The sequence below is a fragment of the Culex quinquefasciatus genome, chromosome 1, assembly GCF_015732765.1.
Source record: "Culex quinquefasciatus strain JHB chromosome 1, VPISU_Cqui_1.0_pri_paternal, whole genome shotgun sequence".
NCBI classification, from domain to species: Eukaryota; Metazoa; Arthropoda; class Insecta; order Diptera; family Culicidae; genus Culex; species Culex quinquefasciatus.
Genome location: NC_051861.1, coordinates 126,468,606 through 126,488,179, shown reverse-complemented (window position 1 = coordinate 126,488,179; position 19,574 = coordinate 126,468,606). Strand labels below are relative to the sequence as shown.

The 19,574-nt window shown below is 36.8% G+C and overlaps 1 protein-coding gene across 1 annotated transcript; it reads right to left on the bottom strand.

Moving 5' to 3' along the window:
• Positions 1-853: 853 nt before the first annotated feature.
• On the bottom strand, positions 854-19,294 carry LOC6035089 (nuclear pore complex protein Nup205). Its single transcript, XM_038254016.1, has 5 exons — positions 19,129-19,294; positions 15,692-19,032; positions 5,882-8,090; positions 1,275-1,454; positions 854-1,216 (listed from the first exon to the last, which is right to left on the bottom strand). The coding sequence occupies exons 1-5, from the start codon at positions 19,136-19,138 to the stop codon at positions 1,005-1,007; spliced, it is 5,952 nt and encodes a 1,983-aa protein (XP_038109944.1). The 5' UTR covers positions 19,139-19,294; the 3' UTR covers positions 854-1,004.
• Between the last annotated feature and the right edge of the window lie 280 nt (positions 19,295-19,574).

The following is a 19,574-nucleotide window of genomic DNA, read 5'->3' as shown; positions in this document are numbered from 1 at the left end:
ATTTGAACTTATACCAACGTCGAGGTTATTTTTACTTATTGAACTTTTTTATATTTTTTATGAGATTTTCTTGAATGTCTTGAGTTTTTTTTAAAGGGCACAACTGTGATATTAGTTTTTAAGACAAATATAGATCTAGGGTTTTTTCTCAAAATTTATTTTCCCTAAAAGAGCACTCAGCTAGCAAAATCTAAACTAAGAAACATGTACCCTCCCTGTAAAGGCTTTTTAATTGGGTACTAAAGCCCTATGTCAATTTTTATGTACAACGGTAAAAAGCACGATTAAAAACCATTTCTGATCACTTTTTTTCATTTTAATGCAATTTTTTTTTTTTTTTGACAAGACAACATTTTTTCTATGGATCAACTATGGTCCCCTTGGAACGAGCTGTCAAGTAGGAACTTTTCTGTCAAGAAGGACCGCGAGGATAATTTTTCAAAATTGATTTAAAAATCCATTTTAAACTCATTGTGGTCGTACAAAGGGTCATTGTACTCAGAAAAATAAGCTTTATCGCTGGAAACAACAATATCAGCAATCTAAGCTTCATTTTAGGACCCAATTGATCTGTTGAAAGGTTCTCCAAATCTCTGAATTGCAAATGTTACATTATGGAGCAGAACTGTTAAATTCTAATAAAAACACAATTGAATTGAAAAATTGAATAATAATTTTAAAGTTAAATTTTAAATACAGTCCAAAGCGAGGTACAAACTCGATTATCCAAAATTCAAGGTCATCAGATAATCGAGACTGAATGTTTGAAATTTATGTAGGAACTGTGATCTTTATAGGAAAAGTAAAAATTCAATTGGACGTTAGATTAAGAAACATAAACATAGGTTTTTTATTGTATGTACTTAACTTAACAGTGAGTCGCTACTGGCAATTGTGGTTAGCAATTAAGAATAATTCAGAAGAGTGAAATTAATAGTTGTTTTTACCATTTTTATTTAATAGGACACAATTTATTTCTCAACTCGTCACGCCACTCGCCCCCTCTACTTCACGGGCACAAACTGAATCAGTCGCTTGATCCGCCGCAGCAACGCCTCGATGAATCCCTTGTCGGAGGCGCGCGCATGGTCCTGCGCCGTCGCCAGCAGCTGCTTGCAGAACGTCTCGTTAAACACCGCAATCAAGGACTTTTTCAGCGTGGCCACGTCCTCGGCGGTGATCTTCCAGCCGACCTCCGTCTGGGCCGACAGGTAGTCTGTAAGATGGAAACGTTAGAAGTTTGAACTGTATACGAGTAGAAATCGAACACTCACTATCCGCTCCGTACGAAACGTTGTTAAAGTGCAGCGTGCTGACGGGGATGGCGCGCAGCATGAAAAAGTCCAGATGGGCCCACAACAGGTAGAGGCAGTGCTCCGTGATGAAGACGCAGCGTTTCAGTTCCTCCTGCTTGCTGGACAGCCGCTCCGTCAGGTTGTTGTGCTGGATTTGGACTGAAAGGCAAAATCAGGGTTAGTGAAAACTAGCGTGGTGATTATTGCATTCGATCTTAATATTTCGATCGTAATTTCTCAATCTACCCTCGACAAATTACGACCGACGATCGAGAAAACCTCGATATGGGTTCGAAACTTGTTTTCAAAGCTTTTAAAATTGATGATTGATAAAAAAAAATTTAACGAAAAATCAAAAGATTAAAAAAAATCATAAATTTCAGTAAATGCAAAAGTTAAAAAAAAAATTGAAAATTGAAAAATTTCAAAAAATTTCAAAAATTTCAAAAACCTAATTTTTTTAAATTTCAAAAATTCAAAATTTTAAAAATTTCAAAAATAAAAAAAAAATAATAGTTTCAAAAATTTTAAAATTTCAACACATTTCAAAAAATTAAAAAAAAATCAAAAAATTTAAAAGTATCAAAAAATTTAAAATTTTCAAAAAAAATCAAAAATTTCATTTTTTATGATTTTTTTTAATTTCAAAAATTTCAAAAACTTTAAAAAATTCATAAATTTTATAATTGTCATAAATTTCATTATTTTCAAAAATTTCAAAAATTTCATAAATTTTATAAATTTCATGAATTTCATAAATTTCATGAATTTCATAAATTTCATAAATTTCATGAATTTCATAAATTTCATGAATTTCATAAATTTCATAAATTTCATAAATTTCATAAATTTCATAAATTTCATAAATTTCATAAATTTCATAAATTTCATAAATTTCATAAATTTCATAAATTTCATAAATTTCATAAATTTCATAAATTTCATAAATTTCATAAATTTCATAAATTTCATAAATTTCATAAATTTCATAAATTTCATAAATTTCATAAATTTTATAAATTTCATAAATTTCATAAATTTCATAAATTTCATAAATTTCATAAATTTCATAAATTTCATAAATTTCATAAATTTCATAAATTTCACAAATTCCATAAATTTCATAAATTTCATAAATTTTATAAATTTCATGAATTTCATAAATTTAATAAATTAAATAAATTTCATAAATTTCAAATTTCAAAAAATTAAAAAAAAAATCAAAAAATTTTAAAGTATCAAAAAATTTAAAATTTTCAAAAAATTTCAAAATTTTCAAAAAAATTCAAAAATTTCATTTTTTTAATGATTTTTTTTAATTTCAAAAATTTCAAAAACTTTAAAAAATTCATAAATTTTATAATTGTCATAAATTTCATTATTTTCAAAAATTTCATAAATTTTATAAATTTCATGAATTTCATAAATTTCATAAATTTCATTATTTTCAAAAATTTCATAAATTTCATAAATTTTATAAATTTCATGAATTTTATAAATTTCATGAATTTCATAAATTTCATAAATTTCATAAATTTCAAAAATTTCATAAATTTCATAAATTTCATAAATTTCATAAATTTCATAAATTTCATAAAATTCATAAATTTCATAAATTTCATAAATTTCATAAATTTCATAAATTTCATAAATTTCATAAATTTCATAAATTTCATAAATTTCATAAATTTCATAAATTTTATAAATTTCATAAATTTCATAAATTTCATAAATTTCATAAATTTCATAAATTTCATAAATTTGAAAAAAATTATTAAATTTATAAAATTTAAAAATATATAAAATTTAAAAAATGTATAAAATTTATAAAATTGAAAAAAGGCCGTTGCAAGAATTTTTGAAGTTTATGTCCCTCTCTCTAATTTTCTTTAAATTTCAAAAAATTCAAAAAGTTCAAAATTTTAAAAATTTCAAAATATTAAGAAAAAATAATCTCAAAAATTTTTAAAATTTCAAAAAATTTCAGTTTTTAAAATATTCATGTATCGGAGAGACTTTATTTCGCCGAAAAAAAGCCTTTTTTAAGATTTTTAAAAACCTTAAGGGGCAAAAAAATATAAAAATTAAAAAAAAAACGAGCCATGGCTCAACATTTGAATGAAAAAGTGTTTTGAAGTGCTTTTTACACCTGCCCAGTTGTTTTGTAATCATAAGTTTTCAAAATATTCATGAATTGGAGAGATTTTTATTTCGCCGAAAAAAAACCTTTTGGCGGTGTTGTTGTACATTTCATTCCACAGAAATTGAAAATATTTTTGATCAATCCCAGACATGCTGAATATGATTTTAAACGCAGGAAAATGCATTTCTAATTTTTTGCAGTTAGTTTGACTTCTAATTCTTTTAAAATTTTGAAGTTTATTGAAAAATTTTTTTTTTGTCCGATGATTTTTCAAACAGATTTTGAGCGGGAGGCGACAAAAACTTTGAAAAATATTTGCAACGGCCCAATTCGCAATTTCGCAATTTTCAGTGTAAGAACGGGCCTTGACCGATCTTATGCACTAGGTTCCCGACGAACACGCACTGCCCTTACACCTACATCTCACCCTTGCTCTGAGTCAGTACGAGCAGCACGCTAGAACACGCTTTGAGTGTTCGTGCCAGGCATGCACACCTTCTTTTCCGGTTACGCATTTTAACTCGGCCGGGGGTGGTACATTACGTAGGGTTTGATGTAAGTATAAGCGCCTAACCATTTATAGTGTGCCTATCAACGTTCATTAAAGCAACAACTGTTTTATTTTTAGTTTGAATTCAAAAACTTATTGTTATTTACATTTGTATTGTTTTCTCCTGAAATCTTCCCTATTGTTGATCTGTTGCTATTTCTTCTGTCGCGGTGTTTTGTTACAATTTTTGGTCCTAAGCATGTTATAAAAGTTTACCAAAAGTACAATAGTAATATTTGTGTTAATTATTTGATCATTCCAAAAATTGAGCAAGGGCTCAAACCTCACTTGTTTTTAAAGAAAAGGGTAAAGATTGAAAACAATGGACAGTGAAAGAAATATACTATTTGAAGAATCAATAATAAAAGAAAGATATTTATGTATGAAGTAAGAAATTAACAATAGTTAATCAATAGAGGTAACAAACAAGCTTAGATTGTATTAGGGCAATGTATAGGGCAGATGAAAAATTATTCAAATAAATAAATAAAGAAAAGGCACATGCAGAAAGTATGTTACAGCAGCATCAATTGGTAAAATAGAGTGAAAAAGCGTTGAGAAATAAAAGAATCAAATGAGTAAAATCGAAATCAGGAGGAGTAAACAGAAGCCGCGTTAGAAAATCAGTGAAATAAAATAAACAGAAGATAGGTGGTACATGAAATGGAAAGAAGAGAAACCCCGTTGTGCGATGTTTCAGGTACATCCACAGCAGTTGACTCAACATACTGCGAATCAAAACAATACCGTCTACAATCACAAATTACTTCCCTTTCCCACATTATCGCGCCCCTTTCTTTTAGCCGTCTCGACTTTGACCCGCGGTGGTCAAAGGTTTACGATCCGTTTCCACAGGCCACCAGCTAGGTCATCATGAAAACCAAGCCAACGTAGAGGTAAGAAAATAGGACACTTGCAAGGAACCAGAGCTATACTGTCTTGATCAAGTATGATCTAACAGGACTACGGACGTAGTCAGTGACGCTCCTTCCAGGATGTTCCTCGCCTGAGTGTCAACTGAAGAGGTACCTATCATCAGCATCATTCGCACTTGGCCTGCAAAATTTTTAAGTTTATTGAAAAAATATTTTTTTTGTCCGATGATTTTTCAAAAAAGATTTTGAGCGGGGGGCGACATAAACTTTGAAAAATATTAGCAACGGCCAAATTGCAAAAAAATCTAAAATTTTCTAAGTTTCCTAATTTTTTTTAAATTTCTTAGATTTTTAAAATTTTAACAATTTCTAAAAATTTAAAAAAAAATTAACATTTCTAAAATTTTGAAAATTTCAAAAATTTCAAAAGTTCCAAAAAAATCAAAAATTTCAAAAAATTTAAAAATTTTAAAAATTTCTTAAATTTTAAAAATTTCCAAGATTTTAAAAATTTCCAAAAATTCAAAAATTTAAAAAAAAATCAAAAATTTCAAGATTTTAAAAATTTCTAAAATTTTTAAAAGTTTTAAAATTTGTAAAAATTTTAAAAATTTCAACAAAAACATAAAAATTCTAGAAAAATCTATTTTTTTTAAATATTAAAAATAAAAAAAAATCAAAAATTTTAAGAGATTAAAAAAAATTAAAATTTCAGAAATATTATAACTGAGAAAATTTCGAAGTTTTTTTTAAATATTTTAAATTGTTTAAAACAATTTTTTTAAGTATTCCGTTTAAATAAAAAAAAAATCAAAAAAAAAATGGTATTACAAATTACGATCTTGATTTCTCGATCCATGATCGAGATTTCTCAACAGTAAAATTATGATCGTAATTTCTCGACTCACGATCGAGATTTGTCGATGGTAATTCGTAATCTTACTATCGCGAAATCTCGATCGTGAGTCGAGAAATAACGATCCAATGCAATAATCACCACGTAGCAGATCGAACTCACCATTCGTGTCCAAGCTCAAGCTGGGCAGCGAGTTCCGCTGTCTCAGCATACTCTCCAGCGACAACCGCTCGCGGTTGTAATACTCGACGGAATGCTTCAGCTGGACGACGACAATGTTCAAGCTGTGGCTGGCGGTCTCGCCCTGACCCTGATGGCTCTCGCCGATCTGCGGCGAAAAGAGCACGCTGATGGTGCGGTGATCGACGGCGTGGTTCGAGATGCTGTTGCGCGCGTACAACGCCAGGTTGGCGGCGATCTGCAGGATGTAGCGCAGGTGGGCGGACCGTTCGCGTTCCGTTGAGTGGGTTAGGATGGTTTGGTTGAGCTCTTTGAGGGTCTGCTCGGAGAGGGTGAATCGGGGGAGGAGCGTCAGCATGAGCTTCTGGAGTCGATGGAGGTGGGCGCGGAGATCCTGGTTGGCGTTCGGGGTGATGAGGTTGTAGATTTCCTGGTTGGCGGCGCGGGCGATCAGACTGGTGATGCCGGCGAGTTCTTGAAGGAGGCCGAGGTCGAGGAAGGGGGTGCCGGCGCGGAGGACGATCTCGATGGTGTCTCCGTGGGACAGGAGGAAGTGGATGATTTGGGTGACGGCGGAGTGGTTCTCCTGGCCGAGGGTTGACAGGATGACGTCGCAGAGGTTGAGGGCCGGGAAGAGGATCTGGCGGTAACGAGCGTCGATCGGCGGGATGAAGGACGACGAGGGTTGACTGTGGGATGAGTAGGTGACCACTTGGAAGTCTGGATGGAGGTCGAAGACCTTCATGCCGGCCAGCACGCTGAGAGCCTTCTCTTCGAGGAGTAGTTCAGCGCCGATGTGCGATCCTCCGATTCGACTCAACATGGCCAGTTTCGACTCGTACACGTACAGCGCCTTCATGTTCTCCGGCTGTTTGTCCAAAATCCGGCACAACCTCCCGTCACTCTTGAGCAGGCTGTCGATGAGGTGCGCCAAATAGCCGCGCTTCGAAATGAACTGAATCACGCTGGCCAGCGAGTCCATATCCAGCAGCATGTCGATACAGGACAGCGCCAGCATCTTGCAGATGTCGTGTCCTCCGGTGCAGTCGTGGCACAGAATGTCAATCAGTTTGTCCCCAAACGACTGGAAGATTTCGATGACCATCTCGATCTGGGCGTGCGACTCGTCCGAAGTTCCGTGCGTCGTCCCGTCAAGCGCCTTGCCCAAACTCTTGTCCAACCGCGACACGTAGAACTCATCCCTCGGTGAGACTCCACCCCCGTCCGCTTGCTCCTTCTCACTCTGGTCGCGATTCCCCTTCACGATGTGCATGTAATTCAGCAGCGCCGCGTACAAATTGATCCGCAACTTCTGCGACCCCACCCCACTGATCAATATCCACTCCAATATGTTCTGCAAAATGTACCTCAAGCTCAGCGTGTTCGTCTTCGGCGAAAACATACCCCCAACCTGTCCGCTGAAGCTCCCAGCCACGAGAGATGCACCCTGCACCCCCTCCTGCCCACTATTCTTCAGCGAGTAGCAATGCCTCAAATTCACCATCAACAGCAGCACCGACGACGACGCCAAATTCGCCAACTCCGGCATCGTCTGGTTCGGCACGACCTTCCCCAGCACCGCCTGCACAATCTCCACCAACAACCCCTTCTTCACATCCAACGACACAAACATCGCCGGCGTCACACTGAACAACACCTCCGTCACCTGGCCCCACGCCTCCAAGAACCGCACCGTCGACGCGCACAAATTCCGCTGACTGTTGACCTGCAGCGCGTACACCAAGATACTCTCAATCTCCGCCAGTATGTGCGCCCTCTGACCCGCCGCGATCGTCGTCTGCACCGAGTTCAACTCGTCCTTCAGCACGTCGTGCATCCGCTTAATATCCACCAACTTCAAACCCCCCGCCACCGCCAACTCACAGCTCTGGAACAGCCCCGCCAGCACCGCATTGTCAAAGTAGTCCCACTTGGGCTTCTCCAGCGACTTGATCTCAAAGTTTAAACAGTCCAGCAGCTGACAGAGCAGTAGCTTCGCCGACTCCGCTGCCGACGACGCCGACTTGGGCGCGTCTCCCCCCACCATTGAAGCCGACAGCATGCTCCCGTTGAAGGTCGTACTGTACTGGTGGTGCTGGGACATCTCGTCGATCTGATTCTGCTGCTGATTGTCTCGATCGCGCTGCACCACCCCCAGCAGGATCTTGCATAGGTTCCCGAACTGTGACACCTAAACAACAAAAATGGAAATAAATATTATTATTTTTGTTTGATTGAGTGAAGGAGCCATTACCAGGGTTGTTACGGAAAAGACGAGAAAAAATCCGCGCCAGATCCGCGCCGACCCCAAAACCCAATCCGCGCGAAATCCGCGCCATATAAAAAAACCGCGACAAACATAGAAGAGAGTAACATAATGAATGCAATTTTAAACGAAAAAAGAATAATACAGAAGGCATTTGGATCAAAACCGTTGATCAGTTGTGGATTCATATCCCACCTGTACCAAATGGAACCTTTTTTGTCATTTCTGAAACAATATTAGCATTTTTTGCAACACTTTAAATATCGTTGCTTTAAAAACGAGTTCAGAAAAAAAATTAAATTCGAAGATTTGAAAAAAAACTAAAACCATAAAATAAATCACCAAATTATAAAATCTAGGGATTAAGTACTTGATAATTCTCGCCAAAACTTTACTCTGGAAAATCGAAACACGAAATTTCTATTATTTTCTTCTCTAAATTTTTCTAATCTAAAATATGACTCCAAAAATGATCCGAACTAAGAAAATGGCAAAAAAATAATATAATAATTTAAAAATTTAATGATTTAATAATTAAATAATTAAATAATTTAATAATTCAATAATTTAATAATTTAATAATTTAATAATTTAATAATTTAATAATTTAATAATTTAATAATTTAATAATTTAATAATTAAATAATTTAATAATTAAATAATTAAATAATTAAATAATTTAATAATTTAATAATTTAATAATTTAATAATTTAATAATTTAATAATTTAATAATTTAATAATTTAATAATTTAATAATTTAATAATTTAATAATTTAATAATTTAATAATTTAATAATTTAATAATTTAATAATTTAATAATTTAATAATTTAATAATTTAATAATTTAATAATTTAATAATTTAATAATTTAATAATTTAATAATTTAATAATTTAATAATTTAATAATTTAATAATTTAATAATTTAATAATTTAATAATTTAATAATTTAATAATTTAATAATTTAATAATTTAATAATTTAATAATTTCATAATTTAATAATTTAATAATTTAATAATTTAATAATTCAATAATTTAATAATTTAATAATTTAATAATTTTTATAATTTAACAATTTAATAATTTAATAATTTAATAATTTAATAATTAAAAAATTTAAAAATTAAAAAATTTAATAATTTAATAATTTAATAATTTAATAATTTAATAATTTAATAATCAAATAATTTAAAAATTTAATAATTTGATAACTTAAGAACTTTCTTAAAAAACTAAAATTAACAAAAAATCAATGGTAATATTTTCGTAATTTTTCAATTTAATAATTCGTTTTTTTACGTTTTTTTTTTGAGTCTGTAATGTTTTGACAATTTCAAATAATGAATTCTATTTTTTTTATTATTTGAATATGTAAATTCTGAAATTTCAAATTGTTGAATTCCAGATTTCTTATTTTTTTTTTTAATTTTAGCATTACATTTCGCTTTTAGACGGAGATTTTAGCAGATTTCTAAGTGGATTTCGTCATGTTGTGATAATTGGGAGAAGAATCAATTCTACCTGAATCAGAGTGGCAACAATTTTTTATTTTTTCAATAAATCAAAAAATTAAAAATTTAAATTTTTATAATTTAAAAAAATTGGAAAATCTACAAAGTTTCATAGCCAAAAATTTTTAAAATTCTGTAATTTTTGGTTGGTATTTTTTTAAATTGTTAAGCAGATGTTTTAAAAATAATGAGTTGTAATGTTATGTTAAATTTATATAACAAATCTCAATACAATAAAAAAAATCGCTCCTTGAAGATTATTTCAAAGTTTCGTATTAAGAAAAAATAACAATCAATAATTTTTAGAAGAAAATTTTCTTCATTAACAACTTCTTAGAAATTGATGTTTTCGCACTCAACGAAAAGATTGAATTTATTTTATTCGTAATAATATTTTTCTTTGTAATTTGAAAGAAATTCTATCGTTCTCAATGATTTTGTTTATCAAAATTGCTATCCGCGCGAAATCCGCGCCAGAGCAAAATTAGCCAGCAAATCCGCGCCAGATCCGCGCGATACGCGCCATCCGCGCCATCCGCGCGATCCGCGCCGTCCGTAACAACCCTGCATTACACTACCGCAAACAAAAAAACGGCAAACTCGCAAACAAGACAAAATGTATACAGGCTGACGTTTGTACAAACAAATCCAGGCAAACAAACAAAGTGGCAAACTGTCAAAAGGTGCGAGTTTGCTCGTTTGTTTGCGGTAGTGTAATGGCTCCTTGATTCGACGGTTGTTCGGTTTTTGATTTTTTTTTTATTCAAATATTTTTTAACATTGATGAAAGTTATTGTAAAATGTGGCAATCGCATAAATGAATCAAATGTTGTATTAATCATAAAGGCTGAATTAATTTTTCATGATTTTTTCCTCAAATATACCAAAAAGCTCTTTTGAAAAGTTGATTTAAATAAGATTTAATTGATTGAAAACGCTTCATATGTGTTTATTGTTGATAGAACAATCTATTAGAGTTATATTACAGCATAATTACAATATTTTTCTTTAAAAAAATGATCAGTCATTCGATTTTTTTTCCAAAAAATCCACAAAGAGCATTTTTAAGGTCAATATTTTGGTCAAACAAGAAGAAAAGTAATGTTTAAACACTTTTACATTATATTTTTTGAAATTTTCAAAATCTCCGAATTTAAAAAAAAAAAATTTTCAAAACTTTTGAAATTTTTGAAATTTTTTGAAATTTTTAATTTTTTTTTGTAATTCTGGAGTTTTTTTTTTTTAAAAAGTCCATTATACCAAAATTTCAATTTAGAGTGCACCCCTGACTCAAGGCGGTTTCAAAAACACTCTAAAAGAAAAAACTAGACATTTGATTAATTGGTCCCTTAAAAAAAAAAAAAAAAACTTCAGAATTGTTGAAATTGTTGAATTTTTTTTTAAATTTTTGAAATTGTTGAAATTTTTTTAATTTTTAATGTTGAAATTTCAACAATTACAAATCACCACGCATTATGATCGCTAGCGAAATTGCCACACTTTGCAATACCACTTTTCTGAAAATGTCTGATTTTTCATTATAAACGCATTTTGTCCCTTAAAACTGCTCAGACTGTATGGCGAAAAAAATAGTCGTCGAATTCTTCAATTGAGATCATTCGATCGTAATTTCTCGATCTATACCTTCGAAAAATTACGACCGACGATCGAGAAAATTTCGATATGGGCTCAAAGCTTGTTTTCAAAACATTTAAAAATTAATAATTTTCAGTAATTTTTGTTTTTTTTACATTTCAGAAATTTCAAAAATTCGCAATTCGCAATTTTCAGTGTAAGAACGGGCCTTGACCGATCTTATGCACTAGGTTCCCGACGAACACGCACTGCCCTTACACCTACCCTTGCTCTGAGTCAGTACGAGCAGCACGCTAGAACACGCTTTGAGTGTTCGTGCCAAAAATATTAAAAAATTCAAAAAGTTTAGTAGTTTATTTTTTTTTATTTCAGAATTTTCAACAATTTAAAAAAATAAAAATTTCAAAAGCTTTCAAAATTTTAAAAGATTCAAACATTTTAAAAACTTTAAAATTTTTAAAGAATTACAAATTTCAAAAACTTCTAAAAATTTTTTTTAATATTTTAAAAAATTTGCAAATTTTACATATTTTTTTTTAATTCAAAAATTTTAATAATTTCAAAATTTAGATTTTTTAGAAAAATTCAAAAGTTTAAAAAAGTCAAATTTGAAAAATTCCAAAATTTTTAGAAATTTTAAAAATTACAAAACATTTGAAAATTTCACAAATTTCAATAATTTCAAAAATTTTAAAAAAATTTAAAATTCAATTTTTTAAAAATAAAAATCAAAAAATCAAATTATTCGCTCTACAGCATTGCCTTGGCGTTCCCGATTACGGGATTCCTACTCGAAACAAGGTGTCCGAAGTAGAGGGTGACGACTCTCGAGATTTTCAATTTCCCGGGAATCGAGAGTTGAGTTCTGCCATTTCCCGGGAATTCCCGGGACCCGGGATTTTTTTCAACTAGCCAATAGTGTCAATAACTTAAAAAGAAAAGTAAAAAAACGTTTCTTTTTAATGAATTCAGATACAATTAATTCATACTAATCCAATTAAATGTAAATTTGAGTAACCTCATTGTTTTAAGGAAAATTTTCTTCATTTAAATTTTTTACCTCATTCCACAAATACAAAATCGTTTCTTGAGCCTTTTTGGGACTCGAAATTGCAGTTTAAACACCCAACCGGCGGTCGCATGATTTTGATGCATGGCAGCATGAAAGTATATCAGAATCTGCATGAAAACTGTCCTCATGCATTTTTTGCGATATAGGGGTATGACATTTTTGCCCGTTACCAACAATTATCGACATTACCGACGGCAGATTGATTGTATTGCAGAAAAAAAACCTTAACAGAACGAGGATTGAACCATCAACTTCTAGGTTGCTGATCCGACACGCTACCACCGCGCCATGGACGCTTGATGAATAGTGAGAGACAGAGCGCGAACATAATGTTCTCTCTAGATTGTTGCTCGGGGACGCGCCAGCATTCTATGTGTTGGTGAGAACTGCAGATCGCTGACGTGTTTACACGCGGGCAAAAATGATCTATGGGCTTGCTGCAAAAAATGTAATAAAATATAACATTTTCTGCAGCAAATTCACTGTTGCAGATTTTGAGATATATTTTTCGTTTGGGTGAAATGTTTACGAATCTTCATTCGCACATTCGCTTCATTCGAGTGATTTTTCAAAAGTTGTGGTTGGACTTATTATTAGATTTTATGAAATTAAAAATATAACTAATATATAATTTTCCATTTTTGCAATATGGCATTTTTCCAATATGATAAATAACGACACAAAGTAAAAACTTTAAGTTGATTTTTTCCTTCTTAAGATCAACTGTAAATGTTCACAATTAGTGGACACTAACTTTACAAATAATGCCTGATTTTTATTCCCAACATAAATATAATTTAATATGCAAAACACAAAATTACTTATTGACATCAAAAAAGGGAACTACCTCGATACAGCGAAATTGGCTTACCAAGAATTAAAAAAACAAGTTTATGAGTTTTTCTATACTTGATAGAGGATATGGAAATCAAACTTATCTTGAAAAGGGTTTCCTTCATATTCATATATATTTCATTCCTGGTGTGTTACTGCTAAGAATGTTTCAAGGTAAATTTTGGGGTCCACATTTTTTGGTTACTCTCAATAATTGAGAGTCCAAAAACTATAATTATTATAGTTTTTGGAATTTTTTAAAAGTTTAAATTTACACTTTTAGAAAAAGTAAATTAGAGAAGCATTGGTTTATTCAAATTTGAGAATCGAACATTGAACATCCAATATTCTAACAATTTTGAATTTTTCAAATGTTTTTTCTGATTAAATTTTTAATTTTGGGTCGATATTTGTAAGTAAAAAATTTCCCGGGAGTCTCGACCAAATTTCCCGGGAATCGAGAGGTCCAAAAATGGCCGATTTCCCGGGAATTCCCGCTCGTCACCCTCTAGTCCGAAGGCTTGATTGTTGAGGCAATTGCAAACCTCTTTTTACACCTAAGCTTCCATCCACCCCGGGATTCGACCTGACGACCTTTGGATTGTGAGTCCAACTGCCTACCAGCGACTCCACCGAGGCAGGACCCAGCGAGACGACTCCTACACCTGGACTGAGCTATCGACCTAGCCTCTAGGTTAGACCGGGGCCAACATTTACTTCCCTTCCGACGGAAGGTGTGATCAGACAAATCTCGTCTCAAAATTTGCCACCGGGACCTTCTGGGATCGAACCCAGGCCGACTGGGTGAGAGGCAATCACGCTTACCCCTACACCACGGTTCCCGGCATAGTGAAAAAAAACTTAAATTTAAAGTAAGTTACTAGAGTAAAAAATGAGTGAATTCAATTTGAAAATTGTACAAAATATTACAAAATTATTCAAGAGTTAAAAAATAATTTTCAAAAAAGTATGCTCAGAATTCCCGACTTTTCCCCACTTTTGACAAAAAATCATAATTTTCCCGACTTTTTCCCGATTTTTAGCGGATTTTGGCGAATTCCCGACTTTTTCCCGATTTCCCGACTTGAGTGGCCACCCAGCAAATTTTAATTTTTTTTAAATTAAAAAAATTTAAGATTTCAAATTTTTTTTAGAAAAATTCAAAAATTTAAAAAAATCAAATTTCAAAAACTTTAAAATCTTTAGAAATTTTAAAAATAAAAAAAAATAGAATTTCGAAGATTAGAAAAATTTCATTTTTTTTAATTAAAAAAATTAAAATTAAAAAAAAACATTTGAAAATTTCACAAATTTCACTTATTTCATTTTTTTTAATATTAAAAATTTAAAAAATTTCGAGATTCTTCTTTAGTTTTAAAAAATTTGAAAATTCTAGAAATTTATAAAATTTTGAAAATTAAAAAAATACAAACTTTAAAAAAATAAATATTGATTTTTTTATCATTCCAAAAACTTTTTTAAATTAAAAAAAAAAAAAGAATCAATGACGATAGCTGTAACATATCCATAAAACAGGTGGAGAGTGGACTTATTTGTCCTATGTCCATTTAAACCATGGTAACCATTCAATTTCCATATTTATTTTTAAGTTGAATATTTTGTTTCTGTTTTTTTTAAATCAAATATTTTTGTTCGTTTGTTCTTGACTTTTTTATTTGGATTTTCTTTAAAAATTTTAAATTAGGAAAAATTATAGCTTTTTTTCAAATTTCTTATTTTTTTCAAATAAAAAAAAATATTGCTTTTTTAATTTTTTGAATCTTTTATTTTTTTAAATTTTAGAATTAAAAAAAAATAAGTTTTAAAATATTTTAAATTTGGTTTTTTTTTTATTTTTTTAAATAAAAAAAATATTCAAAAAAAATGGTATTGCAAATTACGACCGTTATTTCGTGCTTGCCATTTCATTAGGGCACATAACTTTTTTAACCTAGAGTGTGTCCCTTTCACACCTTTTGTAATCTGTCATTTGGAGCCTATCATTTCAAAAGGGCACATAACTTTTGTAAACAATAGTTTAAAGGGACACACTCTTGTCTAAAAAAGTTATGTGCCCTAATGAAATGGCAAGCACGATTTGAGTGAAAGGGATACACAATTGTTTACAAAAGTTATGTGCCCTTTTGAAATGTTATGCTCCATTTCTCAATCCACGATCGAGATTTCTTAACAGTAAAATTACGATCGTAATTTCTCGAGGATAATGTAATCTAACTATCGAGAAATGACGATCGAATGCAATAATCACCACGAGTGTACAAGCTGGACCTTTCCACGACGCCTTATGGAATGTTAACATTAAGAATCCGTTTTGTAAATGCGGCCCCGATGCTCTTCATGCGTCATGGAAAAAAAATTACTTTTACTTGTATGGGTGAACTTAAGATACAAAACTGCTACTTTTGCCCAAGGAAAGGCCCCTGAAAAGTTTGAGCCAAATAAAAAAAAAATTGCACGAAATCGACCAATTTCGTAGAGAATTGCTCACCTGACTCTTATCGGACGTTAGCTTCAGCTCGATCGCGACGCACTTCAGCAGGCCCGTCATCTGGTTCAACACGTGCGGGCTTGCGACGTTCGCGAACGGCAGACCCTGGATGTGACGACACAGAAAGTCATTGCAGCTGCGCAGGAAGCGCAGAATGACCTCCGAAGTGCGACTGTTGTAGCACAGGGTGTAAAGCAACGCGTACGCGTTCTCTACGAGGCGTTCATGGGCGGGGGCGAGCGACTTGCCGGATTTGGACTGCTCGAGCGCGCCGTCCAGCAGCGTGATCAGCGATTTGGCGCAGTTGCTGGGGAAGTTGAGGACGCCCGGTTGCTGCAAGTTCGTCAATCGAAGTTCTTTGTTCAGCTCGAACCCAAGCAGGTAGTGCGCCAAGTTCGGCGTCGCCTGCTGCGGCAAGCAATCCGCCAGCAACGCCACGATCGCCTCCTTGATCAACAACTCCACGCTCGATCCGCCGCCAGCCCCCGAAAACTCGTCCAGCTCGTCGTCCTGCTGCTGGAACTCGCTGACCCGCTCGCTCTCCAAGCACTCCACGAACCCCTGCCGGATCTCGTTCGTGATGCGCTCGTTCTGCGTAAATAGTCCCAAGATCTGCTGGTTCACGTTCGGCTGGCGCATGATCGCCGCGAGGATCCGGATCGCGACGAGTGCGTTCTCCGGCAGCCACGAGCTGTACGTGACGAAGCGCGTTACGTTGAGCATGTGGTCGGCCTTGCCGGAGCGGGGGTTCAACCCGAGCAGCAGCTTGTTGGCGCCGGCCAGCAGGATCGAGCAGTTGGAGGTGAAGTGCGCGTTGAAGAAGTCTTCCTGGGTTTCGAGGGCGCGTTCGAGGATTTGGAGGGCGTAGAGGGAGGTCGCTTCCAGGTGCTTCCGGCCGGGGAAGGGCGTGTAGCTGTCGAACAGGGTGCAGGATTCGTCGATGATGTGCAGGAGGAGACGGAGGAAGTCGGACTTGGTGTTGACCTGGAGCAGGATGTGGAAGCCGGGCGGGGAGTTTTCCTCGCGGACGGCGGTTGGCGAGGGGAAGTCTGGCGGGGAGGGGGTGTAGTTCCGGACGAAGGCGTGGAGTAGCTGGAGACACTTTTCTGCGATTTGCCACTTCTCGGCGGGGTTTTTGTAGTTGCGGTTGTAGAAGCGCAAGAAGACGGCGTCGATGATGAAGGTGACGTACGGGTCGAGGCCGGGTTTGCGGGGACCGGCGCCGATGCCCTTGGGGATGGCAGTCTCGCAAAGGGTGTAGAGGAGGTCCAGTATGCCGAGGGTCAGTGGGTAGGTTTCGTTGCGGCTTTCGATCTCCTCCAGCTCGGACTCGATGCCGCGGTTGACGAAGGTGCTTGTGGTGGGGATGGTCGCGATGACCTGGGACGCCTCCAGGTTGTTCCACAGTTGGAGGGCGGTTTCTTTGGATTTGCCGAGAGCGGCCAGCGTTTGGACGAGTTCGGCTTTCAGGGCGATCGGGACGGAGCAGCTGATGAGGCCGAGCAGGACGTGGAGTGGCGCCCAGTTCGGGTGTTCGCAGAGCGCAACACGTGCCACTTCGTCGTAGGTGGCCACGGCACGGATCACCAGCAGGACCGCTTGCAATCCGGCAATCTCCTGCGGGTTGATGTTCCTGCTCAAGGCGCGACTGCGGTAAACCGTCTCGGAACCGGGGTTCTGCTCCTGGCGTAGATTCTGGTAGTACCGGAACAGCGAGTTGAAGAAGTGGTCCCACGAGATGGTCGCAGCCGCGCCTCCAATGCCACCTCCGCTTCCCTGCTTCAGCAGATTGAACGCATTCCGAGCGGATTGCGGCGAACTGGACAGGCCGGCGAGCATCTTCAGATACGGAATGAACAGAATCGGCGGCAGCAACTCTCCGGCCAGCCGGATGAACTTGAACAGGCACACGGAGCGGGACGATGCGCGCTGGTAGTTGGCGGCCACTTCCATCGGTCCCCAGTACTCGAGGGACAACGAGAGGTGCATCGGATCGTTGGCGTACAGTTTCCCCACGGACAGAAGCAACGCTTCAAAGTTCCGACAGAGGTTCGCAGGAGGATCCAGGCCCTCCTGCTGGAAGGCTTGCACGGTTCTCGCCGTCTCATCCGCCCTCGCACGGAGTTCCGTCACCTTGGAGTGCATCAACTCGATGAAATCCGTGAAGAGGACGTGCATACGTCGGTAGTAAAACTCCGTCCGGAACAACACTTCATTCTCCAGCAGCGTGTAATGGATAAAGTCAAACACCCGTCCCTGAATAGCCGCGTCCACCAGCAGTTCATCCTGGTCGATGATCCGGGCCGTGTTCGAGTACATATTCTGCGGAGCCAATCTCAGCGTCGCAATCGCCAACCCGAACGTAAACAACGAAACCGACCGCAGTCCTTCGCACTCCCAGCTCGCCGACAGCGTCTCCATGACCGTCTCAATAAACTCCCCATCCCTCACCATCGGCAACCGCTTCACCACGTCCTCTCCATCCTCCCGCCGCTGAATCACGCTCATATCCAGCGCGTACATCAACGCCATCTGCAGCGCCAACGTAACATTGTCAATCCCCCCCGAACTCACCGTCGACTTGTACTTGGCCAAATGACGAATCAACTTCACCGTCGTGCCCTTCGGCAGTCCACACTGAGCCGCCCAATTAAACAAACAGGTCGCCAACAAAACCCGAATCTCCTCAAACAAATCCAACACCTGCCGGTGATGCTTCGGCGGTCCCAACGCCCGATTCGTCGTCAGCACGTCCAACTCCTTCGTCACGTCCAGCTCCCCCAGCAAATCCACAATCTTGTCCAGCAACCCATCCGCCACCAACCCGTCCGTATAAGCCGTAATCAGCTGCGTAATCTCCTGCGGCGCGTCCGTACACCAACTCACCCCCGCCCGCGCCTGAAACAGCTCCTTCAACGACGCCACCAGCGACTTCCGCCCATCATAGTACAGCAACACCGCCACCAACCCCCGCGGCAACCCCGGATGGTTCGGCATCTGCTGCTGCGCCGTACACAACAACTCCAGCACGATCAACTCATTCAAATCATACATATCCGACAAAATCACGCTCTCATCCACCAAGTCCTTCGACAGAATCGTATGTCCAAACTCCGGCAACGTAATTCCCTCGGTTATCCCCTGCCGAATTGCCTCCCGACTCTTGCCATTCTTGGGCGGATTCCGCAACAAAGTGCTAAAGTTCTGCTTGTGCTTCCGCAGCAGCGCGTCCAAGCTGGCCACATTCTGCTCCTGCTGTTGGCCGGCGGCCGGTGTCACCAGGAAGCTCTCGATGCTGTTGAACAGATGCTTGAACGGCGTCCACATATCGTCCGGAGTGGCTGCGGCGGAGGGAAAATCCGAAGTTAGTAAACATAACCTTACTCGTTTTAGGGGGTTTCTAATGACGGCTAGTTTATCGCACGAAATACACGTACCTTCCGACATTTTTGCTAAATTTCAATGAATCGACTATCAGGAAAACAATTTGATACCGTTTTTGTGCAGTTTTCGCGAATTTTCAAGTTGAAATTGGCGGCTTTTTTCACCTGCCGAAGACGCACTTCTGCCTGCCTGTCTGCGCGAAAACGACTCGGACACTTTTAAAAGTTGTTGCCGGAATTTGACAGTTCTCGGTTTGTAAACTTGATGGGAGATGTGACCCACATTAACTCAGTGCGGACGTTATGCATCGGCGGCCGTTACTGATCGTGTGGTCCGCCCTAGAACCGCCCTGGCGGACCGAGGGCGGGCCGCCTGGGCGGTTGAAATTTGACATTTGAAATTTTTCAATTTCGTCCGCCCTCCATCCGCCTTGGCGTGCCATGGGCGCATCGCCTGGGCGGTTCAAACTGATCGCTGAAATGTTTCAATATCGTTCGCC